The 14,933-nt window shown below is 47.4% G+C and overlaps 1 protein-coding gene across 7 annotated transcripts in view; it reads left to right on the top strand.

Annotated features, from left to right (window-relative positions):
* DPH6 (diphthamine biosynthesis 6) overlaps positions 1-14,933 on the top strand; it is a 370,732-nt gene that overhangs the window by 146,176 nt on the left and 209,623 nt on the right. For all 7 annotated transcript variants that reach the window (XM_033952068.1, XM_033952065.1, XM_033952066.1 and 4 more), the window contains one exon: positions 3,773-3,966. In XM_033952068.1, coding sequence (XP_033807959.1) covers positions 3,773-3,966 — 194 coding nt within the window. The remainder of the gene's footprint in view (positions 1-3,772; positions 3,967-14,933) is intronic.

The following is a 14,933-nucleotide window of genomic DNA, read 5'->3' as shown; positions in this document are numbered from 1 at the left end:
AAACGCAGATGTGTGAACACCATGGAGTCTAAGAAGAGGCATAGCGAGTCCCTGCAGAGGTCCTTGGAGCCTTTTATATAGGGCTTTATCCCTGATTTTGTGAACCTCATGTGGAAAGTGTACTTAGATTATTGGGGTCCTCCCATGCCATCTGCTGGCTTTCCTTGCCGAGTGCACTCCCCAGAACAGGACCCTGATCAGGGCCGTGAAGACCAGTCAAAGAAGGACTGGAAGGAATGGGGGTCAGAGTTCATGCTTTTGATGTCCCAGAGTGAAGTTTCTCTCTTGGGGGATGCAGGTTCTCAGAGAATATTAGTCAAGAGGCCGTGGAAGCCCTTGACCAGGGAGAGGACCGCATGATACACTGCCGTTTTAAGTCTACAGCTCTTCTGGAAGTGAGCATAGTGCTCTGTTATGAGTGGTTCAAAAATGCAGACCACATTTTTTTTCCCTTGCATCCAGATATTACTATTGGCTCATGTATGCCACACCAGATTACATTGAATTCCTTCAGCAGATGATGACATTTTAACCTCACATGATCCTGGCAGGGAGATGTGATTAAGGTTTCTGCTTATTCTATTTCTGCTTGCAGGATGCTCTGGATCAGACAGTGGGCTGGAGATTCCACATCTAAAATCACATTAAACAGACTTCCTTTTAAAGGTTGAATGCTTTTTGGAAAGGGATTTGGACGATCTTATGGCCAGTTTGGCAAGTTGTCAGTCACCCTAAAGCTTTGCCTGATAGCAGACCTCAGCCCACCAGAGGGTTGAGCCAAAGCAATTTTTAAGGCTCTCGGAGATTTTGGTAGCACACAGGAAATTGCTTCCATATTGGTGACCTCGACAGAGGTTTGGCACCTTAAGACAACCCAGCCCGCTGGTTCTTGCATTATCCCAGCCACCAAGAAATCCCAATGACACCAGGTCAAGGGACGGGACTCTGCAGATCAGAGGCAGGCTGTCAGCTTATTGGACTGCTTGGGCAGAGATCAGATCAAATCATTGGGTCCTGGATTGGAGAGGGCTACAAGTTCTGTCATCCTCTATCGGACCACTTTGTAGATTTTTTGGCCAGGTAACAGTGAAAATGCTCCTAGATATTCAAATTATATCCAAAAGTGGAATTCACAAAACAGAAAAAAGTGAAAAAAATAATGGCAAAAAATATTTTTTATTATTCTTCAAGGAAGAACACTTCTTCTCAATCAGTTGCCCCAACAAATTCTCTTAACATGTCGTTCATTGGTAATTTCAATGGTTTTTCTTTTTTCTGCTTGTATCTAACGGAGGAGAAAGGACCTCAGACAGGTTTTTAAATCTTACAAACCAGCCAAAACGGCTGTTCAGCTGAATGAAACAATTGATCCTCCTCTTCCTTAACTATTATGCTGTGCAAATTTAGCAACTTAAAATTTCTTAAATAGGTGCATTAAATATACTTAATATTTTCAAATATCCAGGCCACTTATCTTATTATTTTGATGCTGACTGAATAGCCGTTTCAGCTGGGTTGTAAGCATTAGAAATCTGTCTGAGGTCCTTTCTCCTCAGTTAGAAACAAGTAAAAAACAGAAAAACCATTGAAATTACCTCAAAGAATAATTAAAAAAAATTTTTCCCATTATTTTTTTCCCCTAGATATTCAAGCCATAGAGCCTGTCCCCGACTGAGAATTGAGCTTAAGCAGGTACTCCATATACTCCGTAGTGCCTAAGAAAGGCTCAGACGATTAATGGTCAATTCTGGACCTCAAGTCAGTCAGTGCAGCTTTGATAGCATCTCGCATGGAAAACGTTCAGTTGGTGACTGCAGCGGTGGTTCTGGGGGATTTACTAGCTTCCTGAAGCCTATTTCTACACAACATATTTTATGCAATCACTCTTGGCTATCATTGTCATTAATTTCACTTCCCAAGTTTCAAGTTTTATTTAAATTTGATAATTCGCTTATTACCTTCTAAGGTTCCCACTGAACCTCCTCTGAGGGCTTTGGACCCAGGACCGTTGGTTCATTGTAGGGCCAAAACTTTACACAGTGAACTTCACATACAGGGTGCCAGAAGTACATTGCACCCTACTTGAACTTGTAACTATGTATTTGTGACAAAATTGCCAATGATCGGGATGGTGTGGAGCTAAAGTAGAATGGGGGGACTTTTTCTTGATAAAGCCTTCAGGCGAAACATGTCGGAATGACAGGTCCCTTCCCGATAATTTCTGACAAAGGGAAAACTCAGAAAATGAAAAAAAGATAAGTTGAAAGATTAATTATTTATTTACTTACTCAAGTACTGAAGTATTGAAGCACTAAAGCACCTTATATAAAACAACGGTCTGATGAGGAGGCTAGTGTCACATAGTATTTGGCCACTCAAATCAATTTGCTGATACTGGTACTTCTGAAGACCAATGAATAAGTAAAAAGCTATAAATAAACATGCTGTGAAGTACTGTTTTTGAAGAACACAAGTGATAGTATAACAGAACAAAGGTCTTTTGGACATCTGCTTTTTTTTTTTTTTTTTTTAATGAGCCCCAGTAGAGCTCGGCACGGTTTACAGGAATTGATATAGAAAGGAACTCCAAAGAAAAGTAGAAGAACTTGGTACAGAGAAGTTTAGAGAGACTTAGTATATCGAAGAGGGAGAGGTCTTTATTTTCACTTCAGCTTTCCTCCTGTATACCTGTTAATCTTACAGTTATACCTTTTCATGTCCTACCTTCACAACTGAGTGATGATTTAAGTTAATAAAATCATGAGTGGGGTGGAATAAGGAGCAGTTGCTTAACTTTTCAGACACACTAAAATGAAACTAACAACCAGCAAACTGAAAATAAATTAGAGACTTTTTGCGTAAAATGGAATCTGCTGCTGGAGGGACAGTATGATGTGGTCAAGGATTTAACAAGTTCATAGAGGAATAGTTCATTAAAACCCCTCCCCCCCTTTATGAAGCCGCATTAGGGTTTTTTATTGCCAGCTGGGTGGTAAACACTTTGACACTCACAGAATTTCTATGAGTGTCAAAGCTTTTACCGCTGTGGCCAGTGATTTAAAAAAAACCTAATGCGTATTCAGAAAAGGGGGGGGGGAGGAGGAATATTAGATAGAATTGGGAAAGCCATCACTTATCCTTTTGAACTGAACTATGAGAAATTTGGATCTGCTATTTGGAAACCTCTGGGTACCGGTGATGAGGACCCAACACTGAGACAGGGTTTGGAACCAATGTATTAACTCAGCATGTCTTGTTTATATTTGTTGTTCACTTGATATCCTTCTAATGCAATAGGTCATAGCGACTTACAATTTATACATACTTTTGATTTTGGCGTTCTTTTCAATACATGTAAAGTTAACCAATCACACAAGCGAACAATCATACAAAGTCAAAATTAAGGTTCTCTAAAATATGTGTCTATTTTTCTATTCAGTGAACCCCAGGGGAACAATTAAAAGCCATGTTAAAAAAAAAATGTTTTCAACAGAGATTTAGGGCTCCTTTTACTAAGCTGCGCTAGCGGTTCACTGCATTGCCGCACGCGCTAGACACTAATGCCACCATTGAGCTGGCATTAGTTCTTGGTGCATAGCGTGGGGTTAGCGCACGCAGCAATGCAGCATGCGCTAAAAATGCTAGCACACCTTAGTGAAAGAGGGGGTTAGTACCTGATGTGGCATTTCAGATGAATCTTTCAAGAGCTGGCAGCATTTTTCATATTTGTGAAGCTGTACTGACAGGTTTTAATATTTTTGCTTTTGTAAAGGAAACATAGATGAACTGGACAGCTACATGTATCAGACTGTGGGGTATCAGGCCATACACCTGTATGCTGAAGCTATGGCGCTTCCTCTTTATTGTGGCACCATAAGGGGCACTAGTGTGGAAACGGGCAAAATGTATACAGAGTGTGAAGGAGATGAGGTGGAGGACCTCTATCAGCTCTTGAAGCTCATTAAGGTATAGTATGCTGCAAATTCATTCATAGTATGTGACTACAAACTAAAGACACCGTAGGAGCTGTCTCCAGGAAAATTTTTAAAAAATCAAACTTTGTTCTGAAGGGAGCCATGTGTTTTATCCCTTTAGTATTAGCTGCTGAGAAGTTCAACCCTGGTTGTATTTTAGGATAAGCATATGCTGCATACTGAGGGCAAATTTTGTTAGGACTAATTGCTCACGAGACTCAGACAGTGGCCAGACGGACATCAGATATCCCTGTTTCCCTCTCGTTCTTCCCACTTCCCTTTCTTTTTATTTTAACGCAGTGTATCCTACCCATTTCCCTTCTGTCGCATGTTGTGTCTATAATGACCATGTAACCTGTCTGCTTTACCCATTTTTTTTAAATTTTAAATTATTTTACAATTTTGTGCATCTGTAAACCGCGTTGGTAATGAAAGCAGTATATCAAGACGAAATAAACTTGAAACTTGGGAACAAATTTGTTCTAAGATTTAAAAAAAAAAAATAAATCATTGTGCCTGCCACATTGACGAAGCCTGAGACCTAATTTTGGGAAAGACTGAGCCCAAAATGTATGACCATGATATCCCCCCCCAGTAATTTAAATCCTTTATGTCCTGGCTAGCAGCGAACAGCAACTCATTCCCCTTGCTTGCACCAGCTCCGAGACTCCCTCTGCAACTACTGTTCCTGCAAACAGGAAGTTGTGTTAAAGGGAAGACTTGGACTGGCATGAGCAGGGGGGAATGTGTTGCTGCTTGCCGATAGTAAAGGATTCAAAGAGAGTGGTGTTAAATGACCCTCCCTCCCCGATCTAGCTAGTGGGGCTTAGGGTATCCCTGCCAGCCATATTGCTTTTGTGCCACTGCTGAGTGGGCTTCAGTCTAAAGTGGGTGTATATGAGCCTACCCAGGACCACCTGTGATTACGCCACTGGCCTGCCACAACTGTACTAAAATGGAAGATCCTAGGTGTGTGTGTGTGTGTGTATGTATGTATGTGTATACAGTGGAACCTTGTTTACGAGCATAGTTCGTTCCAGAAGCGTGCTCGTAAATCAAGTTACTTGTATATCAAAGCGAGTTTCCCCATAGGAATGAATGGAAACTCGCTTTGATTCGTTCCACCAACCCTCCCCCCCACCCGAGGCTACCAGCGCTGCTCTATCACCCCCTCCCCCTCGCTCTAACTGGCATTGCACCCCCCGAACCGGCATCACAAACCCCCCCCCGCGAGAACCGCATCGCACCCCCGTACTGAAAGCGGCATCCGCCCGCCCTTCCTCTCAAACACGCTCCTTACCTCTTCTGCTGGTTGTGAGAGTGAAAGCAAACTCCCGCCTCTTGCCTGGGTCGGGCCTTGAGCATCTGCGCATGCTCAAGGCCTTCTGGCTCTCGAGAGAACGAGAGCCAGAAGGCCTTGAGCATGTGCAGATACTCAAGGCCCGGCCCAGGCAAGAGCTTGCTTTCACTCTCGCAACCAGCAGAAGGGGTTAGGAACGTGTTTGAGAGGAGGGCAGGCGGATGCCGCTTTCAGCACGGGGGTGCGATGCAGTTCTCGCGGGGAGGGGGGCGTTCACGGGGGGGGGGCGATGCCGGTTAGAGCGGGGAGGAGGTGCTCGCATATCGGAACATGCTCGGTTTGCGAGGCAAAAGTTTGCTGAGTGTTTTGCTCATCTTGCAAAACACTCACAAACCGGGTTACTTGCAAACCGAGGTTCCACTGTGTATATATATGTGTGTATATGTGTATGTATATTTATCCCAGAACAAGCAGGCATGATATTCTCACATGTGGGTGACGTCATCTACGGAGCCCCGATGCGGAAGCATTTTCAAGCAAACTTGATTGAAGATTTAAGTTTGCTCTGCTGCTCCACGCATGCGTGCCTTCCTGCTCCACTAGGGGGCGCACCCCCTCGTGGTCTCCAGTTCAAAATTTTCCGCTGAGCCTAGAAGTCGTGTTTTTTCAGGCTCTGCCCCAACTGCCTTCTAGCACCGCAATTTTTTCTTGTTTTTCTCGATTTAGTCGCTGTGTGCGAGTTTTTTCTTGTTTCAACTGTTCCTGCTTCGTTATTCACCGACCCGGAGGCTTCCGGGTCCCCGTGGCCGCGTGGCTATTCGAGCCGCGGCCAGTTTCGATTCTATGTCCCGGCCTTTGACTGGCTTTAAAAAGTGCTCCCGGTGCGAGCGGCTTCTTGACTCGCATCGCCGGTGCATCCTCTGCCTGGGGGCCGCTCAACAACCACAGCTCTCCCACCAGTCGCTGCTAGTAGAATCCTCCTTGAAAAAGGCCCACCTTCCCGGGTCTCAGCCGCGGTCCCCCCAGGCCGAAAAGGCCGAACCCTAGACAAGTTCGGCAGGAGACTATATCAAAATGCCATGATGGCCTCTAGGGTGCAAAGCTACACTTTCACCTTCACATCCTACCTCAAACACCTCATTGGACTATTGAGAGCTTTTGAGACTGACCTACCGGCCCCCCGCCAAGGAGCGTTTGGCCTGCTTTTAGAGTCCCTCTCCAACCTGCGCCTCCATCTGTTCCACGCTGCCTACGATGGCTTCGAACTCTCCTCTAGAGAGGCAGCCTTTGCTATCTCCATGCGCCGACTAGCTTGGCTGCGCCTGGTCGACATGGACCCCAACTTACAGGACCGGTTGGCTAACCTACCCTGCGTGGGAAAAGAACTGTTCGATGACACGATCGAGGCGGCTACAAAACGCCTCTCCGAACACGAACGCTCGTTTGCCTCCCTCGTCCGGCAAAAACCTAAACCGCCCGCGCCCAGGCCGTTCAGGGCCCCTCCACGCCGCTACCCACAAAAATCCACCCCTCCCTTCTCGTGGCCTCCACCCAGGCGTCCGCAAGCCCACCACCAGGCCATGCCCAAGTCCCAACCGCCTGCGACTTCCAAACCATCCTCGTCCTTTTGATGGGATTCGCGGAAGGGGGCGGGCCCCCTCCGCCATAGTCCCAGGCCTCCTTCCCATCGGGGGCCGCCTCAAAGCCTTTTACCCTCGCTGGGAACAAGTCACGTTGGACGCATGGGTCCTTGGGCGTGATCTCATCAGGATACTCTCTCAACTTTCGGGCCATTCCTCCAGACAACCCCCCAAGGAATTGCCCTCCCAACCGGACGCAGCTACCCCTACTCCTCTCCAAGGCTCGAGACCTGCTTCGCCTCAGGGCAGTGGAGGAGGTTCCCCCCGACCAACGAGGGAAGGGCTTCTACTCCTGTTACTTCCTGGTACCGAAAAAAACGGGAGACCTACACCCAATACTAGACTTGAGACGCCTCAACAAATTTCTAGTACGGGAATAATTTTGGATGCTTTCCCTACCGACCCTCTACCCCCTGATCGACGAGGGTGACTGGCTCTGCTCCCTCGATCTGAAGGAGGCGTACACACATGTCCCAGTACACCCCGCTCACCGCAAGTTCTTGCGTTTTCAGGTAGGGGACTGGCACCTACAATACCGAGTCCTCCCCTTCGGCCTAGCATCATCACCTCGGGTCTTCACCAAGTGCCTCGAGGTGGTCGCAGCAACCTTACGTTCCCAGGGCCTCCAGGTATTCCCCTACCTGGACGACTGGCTGATCAAAGCCCCGTCCAGGGAAGGGGTTATCTCAGCGACCCAACAGACTATTACCTACCTACAAAGTCTGGGGTTCGAAATAAACTTCCCAAAATCCCAACTACGCCCCTCGCAGTCCCTACAGTTCATCGGGGCCACGCTGGATACGGTTCGCCTCCATTCCTTCCTCCCCCCTCCGCCCCTAGAGGCGTTAGTAAGTCTGAGTCGAAGGATCTCTCTGCTGACCTCGGTATCAGCTCGACAGATGATGACTCTCCTAGGCCACATGGCCTCCACCGTCCATGTCACACCCTTTGCCCGCCTCCATCTGAGAATCCCTCAGTGGACCCTGGCCTCTCAATGGCGTCAAGACCGGGACCCGATCGACCGTCCCGTGACAGTGACTCCTTCCTTGCAAAGATCGCTCCGCTGGTGGGCCGACTCTTCAAATCTTTCCAAAGGTTTACTCTTCCTCGCCCCTCATCACAGCAAGGTACTCACCACGGACTCGTCAGAGTACGCTTGGCGAGCCCATCTGGACGGCCTACGCACGCAGGGGATGTGGTCAGCGGAAGACCGCCGCTGTCACATCAACGTGCTAGAGCTCCGGGCCATCTATCTCGCAGCTGTAGCCTTTCAACATCTGCTCCACGACCGGGTGGTCCTCATCCGAACCGACAACCAGGTAGCAATGTACTATGTAAACAAACAAGGAGGAACAGGGTCTTGGTCCCTCTGTCGGGAAGCCCTGCGCCTCTGGAAATGAGCAATCTCCAACAACACCTTCCTTCGAGCGGTGTACATACAAGGAGAACAAAACTGGCGGACAGACTCAGCCGCCTCCTCCAGCCACACGAGTGGTCACTGCACTCTCAAACCCTATGACAGGTGTTCAAACAGTGGGGGACACCTCAAATAGATCTGTTCTCATCCCCCCACAATCACAAACTGCCTCTCTTCTGCTCCTGGATGTACTCCCCGGACCGGCTCGAGGCCGACGCCTTCCTCCTCGACTGGGAGGTAAGGTTCCTGTACGCGTTCCCGCCGTTTCCTCTGATCTTGCGGACGCTTGTCCACCTGAAAACAGTACAAGCCACCCTGATCCTGATTGCTCCTCGCTGGCCACGCCAGCCTTGGTTTTCCCTTCTACTTCAACTCAGTGTCAGAGATCCACTGCCTCTGCCTCAGTTTCCCTCTCTACTATCACAGGGTCAGGGTTCGCTGTTACATCCCAATCTTCAATCTCTTCATCTGAATGCTTGGTTTCTTTCCCCCTGACTTCTCTCCCCGTGTCTCAATCAGTCAAGGAGATATTGGAGGCCTCTAGAAAGACCTCAACGAGAACCTGCTACTCCCAAAAGTGGACCAGATTCTCAGCCTGGTGCTCCTCTCACAGCCAGGACCCGGTGTCGGTCCCCGTCCCCCTGGTCCTTGACTATTTACTTCAATTATCTCACTCCGGCCTAAAGACCAACTCCATTCGAGTACACCTCAGTGCGATTGCAGCCTTCCATCAGCCCCTGGAAGGGAAAGCCCTCTCGCTCCACCCCCTAGTCTCTCGCTTCATGAAGGGTCTTCTGAATGTCCACCCTCCTCTCAAACCTCCTCCGGTGGTTTGGGACCTTAACGTGGTTCTGGCTCAACTAATGAAACCTCCATTTGAGCCCCTAGACAAATGCCATCCAAAATTCCTCTCTTGGAAGGTGATTTTCCTGCTTGCGCTCACTTCCGTTCGGCGGGTTAGTGAGCTACAAGCTCTTGTGGCGGACCCACCCTTCACGGTATTCCATCACGACAAGGTGGTACTCCGCACTCATCCAAAGTTCTTGCCTAAAGTAGTGTCTGATTTTCATCTCAATCAGTCCATTGTCTTACCTGTGTTTTTTCCCAAGCCCCACTCTCATCCCGGAGAGGTGGCGCTCCACACTCTTGACTGTAAGAGAGCGTTGGCCTTCTACCTCCAACGCACTCAACCACACCGGAAAGTCCCACAATTGTTTTTGTCCTTCGACCCAAACCGATTAGGTCACCCAGTCTCCAAGCGCACCTTGTCCAACTGGTTGGCCGATTGCATCTCCTTCTGCTACGCTCAGGCTGGTCTCGCACTGCATGGTCGAGTAACGGGACACAAGGTCCGAGCGATGGCAGCCTCCGTAGCATTCCTCAGGTCCACACCTATCGAGGAAATCTGCAAGGCTGCCATGTGGTCTTCGGTTCATACTTTCACCTCCCATTACTGTCTGGACTCACTGTCCAGGAGCGATGGCCGGTTCGGCCAATCGGTTTTGCGAAATCTATTTGCTTAAATTGCCAACTTCCCTCCACCCCTTTTCAGTTAGCTTGGAGGTCACCCACATGTGAGAATATCATGCCTGCTTGTCCTGGGATAAAGCACAGTTACTTATCGTAACAGGTGTTATCCAGGGACAGCAGGCATATATTCTCACAATCCGCCCACCTCCCCGAGGTTGGCTTCTTTGCTAGTTAAGTGAACTGGAGACCACGAGGGGATGCGCCCCCTAGTGGAGCAGGAAGGCACGCATGCGTGGAGCAGCAGAGCAAACTTAAATCTTCAATCAAGTTTGCTTGAAAATGCTTCCGCATCGGGGCTCTGTAGATGACGTCACCCACATGTGAGAATATATGCCTGCTGTCCCTGGATAACACCTGTTACGGTAAGTAACTGTGCTATATGTATATGTGTATATATATATATACATATATACACACAGTGGAACCTCGGTTTGCGAGTAACCCGGTTTGTGAGTGTTTTGCAAGACGAGCAAAACACTCAGCAAACTTTTGCCTTGCAAACCGAGCATGTTCCGATATGTGAGCACCTCCTCCCCACTCTAACTGGCATCGCACTCCCGGCAGGTTATTTATATATATATATATATATATATATATATATATATATATATATATATATATATATATATAAAACCTTTTTAAGCCTTGGGATCAAGTTTAGTTGAATAAAGCTCACTTGCTGTAAATTTATTAAGAGCAGCAGTGAAGTGATGATGCCTGCTTGCCTAGACAATAAGTTTCTGTCATTGGGATAGACCTACATGACCTTACTTTAAAGGAAAACACCCTACTGATATGAACATCCACCTTGTACCAGAAGTCAGCACTATTGGTATTTAATGGGACAGAAAAGCTGGAAGCCACACTTTGTTTCTACCAGGGTAGGATAACTGTGCCAAAGAAACTGCTATTCGTGTAAGTTACTGCATGAGCAGTACATGTTTGATTGGTGAGATGATTTCACTGGACTGGATTAAAGCTATTCAGAACTCTCCATCTAACACTTACTAATAATAAAGCAGAAATGTGTAGTAGCTGTTGTTTGCATTGGTGTTTATATGCTTTAGAAAAGCGTATTATTAATAAGGATTGGTTTCTCTTTTAAGAACCTTGTAGTGATAAAATCCTATTATAAATGTAATACCACAATCTAAAAGAGTAAAGAATAACAATATTTTAATGCTACTATTGGTTAAATATTATCTACTGATAGCCAATCCTCCTTCTATGTTGAGATGTAGCTATCAATGGGGGCTACTGTTAAGACATGTTATTTTACAACTAAATGATTCTGTTTTAGCGCAGGTTCTTCTTCGAGCACCGAGACCTTGGTACTAATAACTGGAGCTACCGTGATTCCCCGAAAATAAGCCCTAGCATGATTTTCAGGGAAGGTCTTAATATAAGCCCTACCCCAAAAATAATCCCTATTCCCTAGAAGCCTAACCCAAATGTCCCTGGATTCGCCGACAGTAGCACTTCCCCCCGCAGCGCAGCCGAACCCCCGCTGACTCTCCCATCTATCCATCTCTCCCATCTGAACCCTCCAACCACGAGACCTACAAAGAGCAGCATTGGCAGTGTTCTAACAGGCAGCTTCGAGGCCTTCTCCCGCTGGGGCATTCCCCCTGCCGCATCACTGACAATGTCATCAGTAACGTGGTGCATGGAAGGCCTCGGCGGGAGAAGGCCTCAAAGCAGCCTGTTTAGAGTGCTGCTGACGCTGCTCTTTGGAGGGGAGGTATGTAAGTCTTGTGGTAGGTGGGGTTCGGATGGGAGGGAGCGATGGAAGGATGTGAGGGTCTGCGGGGGTTCGGCTGTGTGGCGGGGGACGCTCAAGGGTTCTGCATGAGGGAAGGGAGGGAGGGATAGAAAGATGCTGTACACAGTGCAAGGGTTCTGCTGCACAGGGGGATGGGAGGGAGGGAAGGAAAGATGCTGCACATGTGGGGGAGAGAGGAAGAATTGGGGTGAAGGACTTCGATTTTGCCGAGGCCGTATTTCCCTCAATGTCCCATCCTCAAATGGGTTTTAAAAAGTGTGGATGCTGTGCTCGCCCTATTTCCATCACCGATCCACACCGCTGGTGTCTCCAGTGTCTGGGGCCTTAGCACAGAGCTGAATCTTATACCCGTTGTTCTTCCCTCCAGAAGCGGACCCTTAAAAACTGTGGGATCCAGCAATGCCTCCCCTTCGGTATCGCTATGGAGGATGAGTCAACACCAGTACTGATGTCAGGGTCCACATCTAAATTGACACCGCAACATGCAACGTCGATGGAGCCATCTTCGGTGTCGAATGTTCCATTGGGTAAGCCTGCTAAGAAGCCTTCCCCAACCCCTTTGGGTCCTCTGGTCAAAACAGCAATGAGCCAAGTCCTGTCGACCTCGAGGAGACCCAAAAAACGCTCAGCTTGTCAACAACAGAAACAGCATGAAACCAACCACTCAGCAATGTTATCTGTTCACTTCCTGGTGTCTTCATCATCATGATCCAACTTCATTATCAGTGGATTTGGTGTTAGATTATCTGTTTCACCTGTCTAATTCTGGCCTCAAATCTAGATCTGTCAGAGTCGATCTCAGCGCTATTACAGCTTTTCACATGCCAGTCGAGGGTAAACCTCTTACTGCCCATTCTTTAGTCTCCAGATTAATGAAAGGACTTTTCAATGTCAAGCCACCTCTCAATCCTCCTCAAGTCATCTGGGACCTTAATGTGGTACTTTCCAGCTTGATGAAGCCACCATTTGAACCAATGGCTACAGCTCATCTTAAGTTTCTCACCTGGAAAGTGGTCTTCCTTATTGCTCTCACCTCTGCCAGGAGGGTCAGTGAGTTACAAGCATTAGTAGAAGATCCACCCTTCACAGTTTTTCATCATGACAAGGTGGTTCTGCGTACACATCCAAAATTTCTTCCAAAAGTTGTCACTGAATTTCATCTTAATCAGTCAATTGTTCTACCAGTGTTTTTTCCTAAGCCTCATTCTCATGTTGGAGAAACTGCCTTGCATACTTTGGACTGTAAATGAGCTTTGGCCTATTACATTGACCAGACAACATCAAGCATCTCCTCAACTTTTCATCTCTTTTGATCCAAACAAGTTGGGGCATCCTGTTTTTAAAAGAAAGATGTCCAACTGGCTGGCTGCCAGCATCTCGTTCTGTTATGCTCAGACTGGACTAGCACTGGAAAGTCGTGTCACAGCCTACAAAATTAGAGCGATGGCAGCTTCTGTGGTTTTCCTCAGATCTACTCCCATTGAGTAAATCTGTAAAGCTGCCACCTGGTCCTCAGTTCATACATTCACTTCTCACTACTGTCTGGAGTCCTTCTCCAGATGGGATGGGCACTTTGGCCAATCTGTATTGCTAAATTTATTTTCCTAAAGGCCAACACTCCCACCATCCCATTTCTGTTAGCTTAGAGGTCACCCATGCGTGAGAATATGCTGCCTGCTTGTCCTGGGATAAAGCACAGTTACTTACCGTAACGGGTGTTATCCAGGGACAACAGGCAGATATTCTCACAACCCACCCACCTCCCCGGGTTGGCTTCTTAGCTGGCTTATCTTAACTGAAGGATCGCGCGCCCTGCATCGGGCGGGAAGGCACTCAGGCATGCGTGGTTTGGGCTATTGCAAACTTTCTAAAGACTTAAAGAGGCGATGCACTTTTAAAATGGTCCGTACCTGTGACGTTACTCATACGTGAGAATATCTGCCTGCTGTCCTGGATAACACCTGTTACGGTAAGTAACTGTGCTTTACTAGTCTAGGAGCCTTTTTACTAAGTTGCGCTAGTACAGTGGTACCTTGATTTGCGAGCATAATTCGTTCCAGAAGCATGCTCGTAATCCAGAGCACTGGTATATCAAAGCAAATTTCCCCATAGGAAGTAATGGAAACTCAGACGATTCGTTCCACATCCCCAAAACTGTCTGGTGTGAGGGAGAAGTTGTGCACTGGTTGTGCGACTGCATTTTGGGTCAATATTGTATGTGCACTATTCAGAGCCTGCAGCCCACGTGGGGCTCTGCTGCTGTATTAATTCGTTAGCAGCTAGCTGCCAACCTCTTGCCAATGCACTCCCAGTGCCGTGCCAGCCAGCCCGGTGTCAAGCCATCAATGAGTTAACACGCTCCCATCAGCAGCCGTCCTCCGCCCAGCTTTCATCCTTCTCTCCCTCTCCCAAACTGAGATTTTACTGTAGTCGCCAGCAGGCGCAGGCTTTTGGGGAGAGGAGGTCAAGGGGGGGGGGGGAATCTGATGAGCTGAGTCAGGATCCGGGCAGGATCACCCTCATTGACGTGCATGTGTAATGCGCTTAAGCCCTCGTTTAGCGAATTAAAAATTAAGAAAGTGTTTTGCTCGCAAACTGCATTACTCGCTATCCAAAGTGTGACTGTATAGTGAGACTTCTCACATGTTAAGCCCATTTTCAGCACAGCTGTAAAATAGTTATTAAAAAAACAAAAAAAAAATTAAGGTGGGAGCACTTACTGCTTCCTATTTAGGAGACACTAAGAGCTCCCGGGTTATGGATGCTCTATTACTCCAACCAGTTAGTTTGCCAGGGCATGTCTAGAAACATAGAAACATGACGGCAGATAAAGGCGAAATGGCCCATCTAGTCTGCCCATCCACAGTAATCATTATTTGTTTCTCTCTCTGAGAAATCCCACGTGCCTATCTCAGGCCCTCTTGAATTCAGACACAGTCTCTGTCTACACCATGCTAGCTGAATAGTGCTTCCATGCCCATTGTCTGTTCCCGACATGCCTTCTTGAATTGGAGGCCCAGGGTCTGCTGCAGTTCCTTGGCTCCTTTGTTTTCTGGCCTTTTAATTTTGCTAATTGTAGTGGCTCCAGTCTTCTTTTTAACACTTCTGAAGGTGGTCCTATTCATTTGTCAAGTGTTTTTTTCCCTCCTTCCATTGTCTTCACCTCCTTCCATTACACTGAAGTCCTGATCTGTTCCTTTCTGCTTTGCTCCATTTTTTCTACTTTATCCAATCAGATTTGATTCATTTGTCTTTCCTCTCCCTCTTTACTGCATCTACCTACAGTGTT

The sequence above is a fragment of the Geotrypetes seraphini genome, chromosome 7, assembly GCF_902459505.1.
Source record: "Geotrypetes seraphini chromosome 7, aGeoSer1.1, whole genome shotgun sequence".
NCBI lineage: Eukaryota > Metazoa > Chordata > Amphibia > Gymnophiona > Dermophiidae > Geotrypetes > Geotrypetes seraphini.
The sequence above is the reverse complement of the archived record's forward strand: the minus strand, read 5'-3'. Positions and strand labels throughout refer to the sequence as shown.